This window comes from Esox lucius, chromosome 25, assembly GCF_011004845.1.
Source record: "Esox lucius isolate fEsoLuc1 chromosome 25, fEsoLuc1.pri, whole genome shotgun sequence".
Classification (NCBI taxonomy): Eukaryota; Metazoa; Chordata; class Actinopteri; order Esociformes; family Esocidae; genus Esox; species Esox lucius.
In genome coordinates this window covers 9,464,230-9,475,104 of record NC_047593.1, presented here as the reverse complement: position 1 = coordinate 9,475,104, position 10,875 = coordinate 9,464,230, and the positions used below count along the sequence as shown (strand labels likewise).

At 42.4% G+C, this 10,875-nt stretch overlaps 1 protein-coding gene across 3 annotated transcripts in view; it reads left to right on the top strand.

Annotated features, from left to right (window-relative positions):
* The first annotated feature begins 965 nt into the window (after window positions 1–965).
* LOC105021086 (phospholipid-transporting ATPase ABCA1) overlaps window positions 966–10,875 on the top strand; it is a 33,370-nt gene continuing 23,460 nt past the window's right edge. For all 3 annotated transcript variants that reach the window (XM_010888552.5, XM_010888551.5, XM_010888550.5), the window contains exons 1-6: window positions 966–1,107; window positions 2,951–3,056; window positions 4,848–4,941; window positions 6,403–6,544; window positions 6,755–6,873; window positions 10,220–10,341. In XM_010888552.5, the coding sequence (XP_010886854.2) occupies window positions 2,991–3,056; window positions 4,848–4,941; window positions 6,403–6,544; window positions 6,755–6,873; window positions 10,220–10,341 (543 nt within the window). In that variant the 5' untranslated portion in view covers window positions 966–1,107; window positions 2,951–2,990. The remainder of the gene's footprint in view (window positions 1,108–2,950; window positions 3,057–4,847; window positions 4,942–6,402; window positions 6,545–6,754; window positions 6,874–10,219; window positions 10,342–10,875) is intronic.

The window sequence follows — 10,875 nt, the reverse complement described above, 5'->3', positions numbered from 1 at the left end:
CCCCCTACTGTGAGAACAGATCTTGGCTACCTCTTAATGGAAAGAAACAACCCATTTAGTCCACTTTGGATACTGTGAAGATGATTATAGACACAGTAACCTACTCTAAAGAGAGAAAAGATAAAGACATTTAGTAGCCTACGCTACAGTATTAATATATTAAAGATGTAGTGTCATGCATTAACAATAAACATGGCGTAAAATACAAAGGTAGGCTATTGAGAACAAAGGTAAACTTTTGTGTTGCCTTCAAAGGGACTCTGTCAGCAAAACAATATCCTCATAGGACTCCTGTTCAAAGCATATTGGACATCATTGTGGACAGTATGTCAGACTGTATTATGTAGCTATAGGACTGTATTACATTATGTCGGCTATAAGATTTTAACGATATAGGCTGGAGTATGTACGACTGTATTACAGAATGTAGGCTGCTCTATGTAAGACTGCATTACAATAAGACACCTCAGAGACGACAATCCATTTAAAGATGATTAGACACCAGATGGTCGATCTCTTAGCATATTGATGCTACCATGTTATTGCATCCATCCTCTAAAGCCACAAATTGATCTGCTCAACAACCATCTTCATCATTCAACACACACTCCATCTTCGAGTGTCAGTTCTCCTGATTAGCTACCCTGCTAATGAGCCCTGTCACCAAGTCAGTACTCTTGGACAGTATTTTGTTGTCAGATTGCTAGAGAACCTGGTCAATCTTGTTATTGTTATCTCTCGTTATTCTACAAATGATCATTTCTTAATCACAATTATTGTGTATGTTGCATGGATCAGTAGACGAGTATTGCGCGCTGTAGCGGTCTTATAGCTGTTGGGACACGTGCTTCCTTTGAGCTACACAAACACACTGGATCCTTTTGACCGCGAGTTACCTTCCCTCCTCCAAAAGCGTCTGCATTGGCTACCACTATAAAAGCGCTGAGGAGAAAAAAACACACTTCTGTTAGACCCAGAGACAGAGCAGTGAAGACAATAACGGTCGTGAAAAGGGGAATAAAGAACGTAATTTGACCGTTTTCAATTAAAGGAATTACTATTGATTAACATTGAAGAATCTGAATTTCGCAGCTTTCAGGAAAATAGGTCGGTTGTTTTTCTTTTGTTAGTTTTGTTGTTCTTTGGTGTGTGATATCGATTTTCATTGTCAACGTCCTATATATATATATATATTCTGTTAATGTTTACACTGCCAAAGTATGTGCACGATATGCTTGTTTTATTGAGTCTGTAAATATTTTCCAAAGAAAGTGCGTCTTTTACTCAGCGTATGCGCGGCGCCCGACGTTGTTTACAACAATCAGTACATTAATTCCGTGTCTTTATCCTCAACAAATAATCTCCTTGAATTAATGTTTTGAAATACGTCGATGCCTTCATTAGGTTTGGTTCGGAATGGTGCGGTGACAATGTGTAGGTGATGTTTTATGTCTGTTATGGAATTGGCAGTATTGTGCTTCTGATGAAGTGCGGTATAGCTTACAGCATCTGCTGCTGTTCATTGTGTAAAGGAGGCTGCGCTTCGCAGAATGACCGAGAGTAACCTCTTCCTCTTGGAACAATGAAACAGATCTAGCTGGAAGTTAAAAAATATTTAAATCATTGTATTACAATTACAAGGCCGGCATATTCTATTCCATCTAGGATTTTGAAATGCTTAATTGAATTTTTTGATTGTTTGATTTTTCTGATTATTTTGTGAGTGCTTGATACCATTATCAGCTGTCTAACGAATGAATTATAGTTTCGCAAATACGTCTTTATCGTCAATCCTTCGTTGATGACAGTGAGGTGTCATATCGTTATTCATTGTATTTTTTTTCTATCTTTCATGTCATCAAAACATTTAATTGCTTAGCATTTGTGAGATTTTAGTGTTCTGAATGGCTATTCCAATGGTTATTTAAGACACTAGTTGAGGAGATTTCTGGTGGGAAAAACAATATGATTACTGTATGGATATGGCACGTGAGTGAACAAAAACTGAGTAAACAAGTGAAAAAAAGCAGTAACCAACACTAGAGGCGCGCTCGGTGCTCAATTCTGCACCATGCAACTGTATATGTTAATTTAAATGAAAACTTGTTTACGGCATTATATAGTGTCTGTACTATAGCATGCCGTAAACACGTTTTCATTTAAATTTCATATATGGGGGGGGGGGGGGGGGGGGGGGCTCATGATTTCCCTGTGATAATCAATAACAAATATTACAAATATTAACCAAATTACTATTTAACCAAGATGTGATTTGTGTTTTTATACTGGGGCATGGGTCAGACCATCATCCCAGTTGGTTCTTCATTCATCTCATAGAATTTGTTGACTGAGAGCTTCATCCCTAAAGTTGAGTGAATGGCAAGTTCTTCATCTTGTCATAAAAAGTATTTGGTTCATTCTGCCGGCTATATAACAATAGAATTTGCCTTGGACATTGTCACTTATTGTTCATTTCTGTGTTTCAGTTGATAAATTGAATTGCAGTGTTATGTTAGCGAGACATGAGATAGTAGGTGAGATATTACAGCCGACTGATTTATAACTTTGTAGGTTGCACGCATTTGATATGCCAAGTATCCATTGAATGTTTGTAGATCCAAAAGTATGTGTGTTTTTGTGTAACACGCAGCAAATATTCTGAATCATCTTGGAAATTCCACAATGTTTTTTCCCTGACTGGTAAATATAGTCCCTGAATCTTGATTGGACTTGGTTAGATGGGTCAGACTTTGACTGATAAATAACGCGGTGTCCAGTGGACGTAAATGACCTCTGGGCGGTCCAGAGCAATATTAAATGTACCAGAGGTCTGGTCTATTGTCACTGTGTGGTGTTTCTGCATTTGGGAGCTGGACGCCTGAAGTAGAGGTCCCTGAAAACACATTTTCTCTGGTCTTAATCTGACCGCGTGTTTGCTGTTTTTCTGCAGTTGGAAGCTGGAGAGCGGTAGGAGAGCTCTCTGAGACGAGATGGCCATCTCTACTCAACTGGGCTTACTGCTCTGGAAAAACTTCACCTATAGACGGAGACAGACTGTGAGTAAACGCTATTAAAAAAGTCTTATTAACCCAATGCAGATTTGGTCAGATAAATGGATAATGGAAATGAATATTTCTAATGGTGAGGTTTTATAGCATCCCAGCTTGAATGTTGTGAAGCATTTTATTTAATACCGTTACCATATCTTTTTATACACTGAACAAAATTATAAACGCAATACTTTTATTTTTGCCCCCATTTATCATGAGCTGAACTCAAAGATCTAAGACTTTTTCTATGTACATGAAAGGCCTATTCCTTTACAATATTGTTCACAAATATGTCTAAATCTGTGCAAATAAGCACTTCTCCTTTGCCGAGATAACACATCCACCTCACAAGTGTGGCATATCAAGATGCTGATTAGACAGCATGATTATTGCACAGGTGTGCCTTAAAAGGCCATTTTAAAATGTGGAGTTTTACTATATTGGGGGGGTCCGGGGGGTCCGAAAACCAATCAGTATCTGGTGTGACCACCATTTGCCTCACGCAGTGCAACAAATCTCCTTCGCATAGAGATGATCAGGTTGTTGATCGTGGCCTGTGGAATTTTGGTCCACTCCTCTTCAGTGGCTGTGCGAAGTTGCTGGATATTGGCAGGACCCGGAACACGCTGAGGATGATGAGCATGCAGATGAGCTTCCCTGAGACGGTTTCTGACGGTTTGTGCAGAAATTCTTTGGTTATGCAAACCGATTGTTGCAGCAGCTGTCCGGGTGGCTGGTCTCAGACGATCTTGGAGGTGAATATGCTGGATGTAGAGGTCCTGGGCTGGTGTGGTTACATGTGGTCTGCGGTTGTGGGGCCGGTTGGGTGTACTGCCAAATTCTCTGAAACCCCTTTGGAGATGGCTTATGGTAGAGAAATGAACATTCAATTTACAGGCAACAGCTCTGGTGGACATTCCTGCAGTCAACATGCCAATGACACGTTCCCTCAAAACTTGCGACATCTGTGGCATTGTGCTGTGTGATGAAACTGCACATTTTAGAGTGGCCTTTTATTGTGGCCAGCCTAAGGCACACCTGTGCAATAATCATGCTGTTTAATCAGCATCTTGATACGCCACACCTGTGAGGTAGATGGATTATCTCGGCAAAGGGGAAGTGCTTACTAACACAGATTTAGACAGATTTGTGAACAATATTTGAGAGAAATAGGCCTTTTGTGTACACAGAAAAAGTCTTAGATCTTTGAGTTCAGCTCATGATAAATGGGGGCAAAAACAAAAGTGTTGCGTTTATAATTTTGTTCAGTGTGTATCAGAATCCCTTTAAGATGTCATAAGGCCCAGATACATTCAAAGAAGAGATCCTTATCTAATTGAACAACAGTTGAGTCCTCGTTCCAAAACCCTCCCCAGTGCTTTGAGAGGCTGGTAGGAGGACAACTGCTGTGGACCACTGCATCCACCCAAGCAACCAGGCCCTCTCCCTCCTGGCTCAGTCTTAGGTATGCTGGAGGGTGACAGAGTTTGGACAACAGCCGAGAAACCTCTCAGGGCCCACCTGACACCCCCTGACGGGTTGTTGAACCACTCAAACTGGACCAGTCCATTCTAAAGGCCATGATCCTACACTGAAAAAACAACCCTCCTCTGTTTCTAATTTTGAATCAAAACGGAGAAATGACCGTTAATAAGTGGCTGAGATGAACTGTAGTGTCAATCGAACACCAAGAAAGCATATAGGTGGCTCGTGTTTTACACACAGAATCAACGAGGAAACGACAAACAGTTGTACAGTTTTTCCGTCTCTCACTGACCTTCTTGACTCCCCTTTCAGCTCCAGTTAATTATTGAGATAATATGGCCGCTCCTCATCTTCTTCATCCTCATATCGGTGAGGGTACACTACCCACCCTACGAGCAACATGAATGTAAGTAGTGCACAAACACGCGCACAAACAGATACCCTCACACGAACCCATTAACACATGCACACAAAAACATACCTAAACACACAGAGACAGTAGAGTGCCTTAAATCACTGTATGCTGATTTGTTCATCGAATTAACATTTCCATGTTATGTTAATATGACAAGCAACTATGTCTTTTTAATTGATTTTTTTTTTTCAGTTGAGCTTTGGTCAATTTTGAGTGGCCAGTTTATGAGGATGTATTCAAAAGTAAAATGTAATTGGCGTCAGAAGCTGTGTACTCTTATTACATTTTGTCCAAGCAGGAGTGTTTCATAAATACTGTTTCCTGTAATCATTGGTTATTGTTTGCCATTCTGTGTAGTGAGATGAGTCAGGGATCACAAGATGGCCATAGGAAGCACGGCTTGTCTATATCATAAACCACATTTGTCTATTATTTTCAAGACAATCTTTTGAAAGCTAAGCAATACAGAAAACATACTACAAGAAAATGTTTTGTTCATACTCAAGTCATAATCAGAACATAGAAAAGTGGAAAGCAGAAAATTCAGAAAATAAATTTCTCACAAAGATTATTACACAAGAAGATTATTGCACAAGTGGAGATGTTCCATTGGCCTACTGGTGGGGAATATTTATTTATTTCAGTGCCATAACTCATCCCAAGTCAAGGTTGTGCTTCCTTTGCTCTTGAATCATCCCACTCTATTGGTCAATGTGTGATACCGACCTGCTGTCCATTAAACTCCAATAGACTTTTAAAATGTACAAGAACAGCTTGGGGAGTAGTTTGTTTCCTGCAAACTGATGTTCTTAGCTTTGAGCTACTTAATTTTTGTGCAAATCTATTACCACTGCATTTCACTTCATTGTGACAAATCCCATTATTGTACATTTTCATGGAGTCAGAGAATGCCATGTTTCTTACCACTATAAATATGACACACAAAGCAAAAACAATACAGACTACAGAATTTATTTTACTGTAAATATTTATATAACATTTCATTTGTGCATTTTGTTCTTCATTTATACAGAATATGCACATTACTGTTTGTTTCCCATCAAACCTGCCACTCCACACCTTTGTAGAAAACTAAATTCAGTTGAACAAAGTGACGTGTTCCCAGTCAAATGGCCTATATTTTTTGTTCTCAAACTGAACTTGGCCATGTTGAGCTCAGGTGGACATTCTTTATAACCCCTCTCCTTCTGTATTATGTAGCCTTGCAACCTGGCTGATAACGGTTGGCTGATAACGGTTGGCTGATTAATGAACGTGAATGTTGCCATTGAAACTTTCGCTCGTCTGAATGGAGCCTGTCTGATCCGGCGTTCAGCTTCTCCTTGTTTGATATTGGGATTGTGAAATGTGGCATTACCCGCAATGAGTAAACCTGACAGAGTGATCTCAGTGGAGACCTCATTTCCCCTCTCTTTATTTGCCCGCTCCCAGGTCACTTCCCAAACAAGGCCATGCCCTCAGCGGGCACTCTGCCCTGGGTACAGGGGATCATCTGCAACGCCAACAACCCCTGCTTCCGCTACCCCACACCGGGCGAAACCCCAGGGACCGTGGGAAACTTCAACGACTCCATGTGAGTTTGCGTCCCCTTAAATGGACCCGTGGCTTTGATTGATATATTGATGGTTGGTGTTGGTCATATCAGCGGCACACCTGCAGGTTAACAATGCGGACGTAAACATTCCAACTCCTTTCGGTTGCTCTGTAACGGCAGGTGATCTGGATGTGTGTCCCACCGAGCTTCGCGTGGCCTAATAACTTTTTTTGTTGTTGCAAAAAACAGAATCTCCCGTCTGTTTATCGATGCCAAGAAAATCCTCCTCTTCAGCCAGAATGACAAGAGCTTTGAGGGCTACAAAGTTCTAGTGCGAGCCCTAAGGAACCTACAGACCAACACAGCAGGTAGGACTACTTTAATCCCCTGGTCATGGGCACTAAAATATGTATTTACATTAATGTATAAAGTATACAGTGTTTGTATCCCATTTTATCAATATTGGTGCATGTAAAATAAATGATGCAACAAGAGCCTACCCTGAGCCTGAGAAATATACCACACGTAGTTATCTAAGTAGGTCAGTAGGATCACTTTGCAATACAGGCTTTGAGCTATAGACATATGCTAAACTTGGGACGTGTTTCATGTTGAATTCTATGTTGTTCTATGGCTATATGCCAATGTGCAGAGACCAGAGAGTTAAGCATTTAACTGTGCTTAGGTTTAAAATGTCTCTATATCTATAAAAGACAAATACAAACAAATACAAACAAATACCAACGATTGCAGATTACTGCCGATGCCACAGAAGCACTAATTTGTGGCACGGACGTTCCAGTCGATGGGGTGTGGGTGCCAGTCAGGTTGCGGCGTTGTGGTGGGCACGGTGTCAGCGACGTTATCAGCACATGCCAGTCCTGGGGTGTGGAGGCTGGCGGTGGGGAGCCAGCCCTTTAAATTGCAGGAAGGCCACTCCGTGTCCACCCACCATAACAGGATACGGAAGCCTAAACAAACTGTCCCTTTAACGTTCTGACCGCTGTCTTTATCGCTGTCTGAACTGGACCAAACCCAGCCTTGGAATGTGTCTCGGCACTCCTGTGTGGGGATGAGTGCGTGTCGCTTTGTGACCTCATGTTACTTCCCCGTTTCATTTTAGATATCTGTTTGAAAAACGGTACACTTGGTTGTATTGCCAGGTGCATGGAGAAACATGCGGAACACGGCTATTTAACGGGTCCTTTTGGCTGAGGCTCATGCTTGTGCAGCCTGTTTCGGTGTTGATCATACATGGGGCTATCATAACCTTTAGTGCAGGAAGAAGAGGACAAGTCACTGGGGGTAACTTGATAATATCTTATATCCAGTCCACTTACAAAATGAGGTCAACTTATCTACCAGACATTTCTGGATGAATTTGCTGACAGTGTAAGATCAGCTGCTCTTTGTAAATCTGCTGGATAAGCCACGCGTCACTTAAAGGTAATACTAAGGCAAATGTTAAACCATCCAGACATTATACAGATAACAAATTGTAATTAACAACTAGTTCACAAAAGACGCATTTACATTTTAGTCATTTAGCAGATCAAATTAATTTATCCAGCATAATTGTATCTAATGCATACATAACAAGTCACCGAGCAGCTTAGCAAATGTGGTAAAATGTCTAAATGACACCGTTAAAAAGATGAGTGAGCGGCCAGTAAAGCCAAGTGGCCTAGTAATGATGACGGTTATGTCAGGGTTAACAAGAGTCTGTGTTGCAATGCTCTACACTGACCCTTTCGAATGTACCCCATTTAAAGACTTACAATAGAGAGGGACGTCTCATGTAAATGTTTGTCATAGACTTAGTGAAAGAGCTGAAAACGAAAAGACTTGGGGAGGGGGACCTGGTGCCATTATGTCAAAGGAGAGTATGTTCACATAGTGGGAGTTAGTGATAATGACTCATAATACAACAGAAGCACGTCTGTCTTCTTCGTGAAATCTCCTTTTCTCTTGACTTGCTGATTCCACCAATCTTCCCCTTTTTCTCATGTGAGCATTTGGCTAATGAGATAGAGGTCGACATCCTGCCCGCAACAAGAATACGAATGTCCTCCTGACTTGACATAGATTTTTTTTTTTGGTTCCATATAACAAAGACTTGGTTTGATAGAGTAGACAGGAGCTTTGATGCATCAGCCAGAATCCAGCTGAAAGGTTTCCAAGGAGAAGGATTTGTCCTTCCAAAGGTCTCTAAACTCCTGCTTCCCTATTCTTTTCTTCTGACACACAAACACATGCACAATTTCCCTTTTCATCCATGCATCCTACGTTCTTTGCCTCTTTTGGCTTGTCTAGTTCACTCTGTTCCATAGTCTTATTAGTCAGTCAGGAGAAGCATTGCTTGTGTCCCAAATGGCTCATTTTCTCAAATCAGTGCACTTGTTTTGACCAGAGCCCCATGAGTAGTGTACTAAATTGGTTTTAGGATGACATTTAGGAAGTCATTTTGCCTTAGGTGACCCTGAAAAACTCATTCAACAGATTTGCCCCCCCCCCGCCACACACACACAACAACCTGAAATGATCAGCCAGCTGACTGTTTTTTTCACCCTCGGCCACCATTTTGTTTGTCTGAGGGCTGATCATACGTCGGTGAGGTTTGGCGACAGGTGAATCAGCATATCATCAGGTCTGTCAAGCTTCCTCACCCGGTGTAGACAAGTCAGGGTGCCAGTCCATCTTGTCCTGCTCGCCAACTTTCGTTGTTATCGTTCTGTTGGGTGAAAGCGAGCACGTCCCTTGCCTAAGCCAAGTGCAGACAGACAGAACCCACAGGGGCCAGCGGCCTTCCTTGTGTGGCTGCCCCCCCCCCCCCCCCCCGTTAGTGGGGGGTCGAGTGCAGACAGACAGGACTGTATGGTCTTGTCTAACATGGCAGTGCTCTAATTCAGAACACCAGTAAGGGCACATCCCCAGGCTCTTGTTTCCTCAGGGCAGAATGATTAGGTTCATTACCACTCCCCGGCTTAAAGCCCCGTACCCTGGGGTCGTTTCTACGCTCTGGGATCATGTTTAAAGCAAACACATCCCCTTCGACCTGCTCATAGGGGCCTCTTGGGCAGTTAAGTGTCTTGTGGACAGGCACAGACAACAAACATGTCATCGTTCTTGGTAGAAATGGTGTTAAGGGTTAGTGTTCAGGCCAGAAGGTGCAACTCCCTTCATCAATGGTCGCTTGTGCATTTCGCAACACTAAGAGGCTGCTCTAATATGTAAACGCCGCTTAAGTAAATATACACCCGAATTAAGCCGGGTAAGGAGGGACAGCACAGACTGAACTTGATGTGTAATCTTGCCCAGTATTTGGGCCAAAGTGGAACGCCCTAGAGTAGCTCCGGCGGTGGAGTTCGAAGAGGGGTAGTGTTGAGCCAGCTCCCACCGGTTTAAGCAGAGATGACTTCTCTGGAATGTCATGACAAAGTGAATACAATAGCCCCTCTGAGAGGGGCAGTCTGATGCCAACTTTACCCACCCCATTGGCACCCTTTTCAGTGTATCAATTAGTCCTAGACCATATCTCTGCATGCCAATATATTGGTATTTTATCTCTCGATTTTACAGCTGAGTTGTGTTTAGTCCAATTTTGAAGCCAATTTGCAACTGTATTCATATTTTTTTATTTTATTGAAATGGTTCTGTTTTTTGCCAGTCTCGCTAGTCAGCTGGTTGAATGTATATTCCTTCATCCCATTCCAGGTTTCAAACTGAAGGACTTTCTCCGCGATGAGGAGACTTTATCATCATTCCTGCATCGCAACGCCTCCCTGTCACACCACGCTGTCCGGCATATTGTGGAGGCCGATGTCAACCTACAGAAGGTAAACATACTGGCGCATGTCGTTAAACCCTGTACATAAAACCATAAACGCATTCGATGACCTTGATTTCTTTGGTATCTGACGACACGTGTAAGGATTATCCGACGGCTTAACTCGAAAGACCCTGTAAATGAAATCAGGAGGGGGGCAGTGTTGTGAAAAACCGCCCCTGTAGTTCACATCTTTCTGGGGGGAAATAATGAAGCTCAGTTTTAGCGGCTGGCTGTTTGGACGGCAGCAGTCCCATGATTTAAGCCCCCTCCTCCCTCCCTTTCTGCCTGCCCACTCTTCTGTGTGCCTCACGTGAGCACGTGCAGTGAAGCGGCAGCTCACACATGCGGTGGACCCAACCCCCCCCCCCCCCCCCCCCCCCCCCATACCCGGTAGGAATGTTCTGGGCATTTCAGTTTGGCTTTCTGTTTTCGGGAAGAGCTGAAGACCGAGAAACATCCGTTCTTCTGATAAGAGATACATATTTCACATTTTTATATTACATGTTTGTGATTTTGTAAGTGTTTAGTGTGGCACATCATT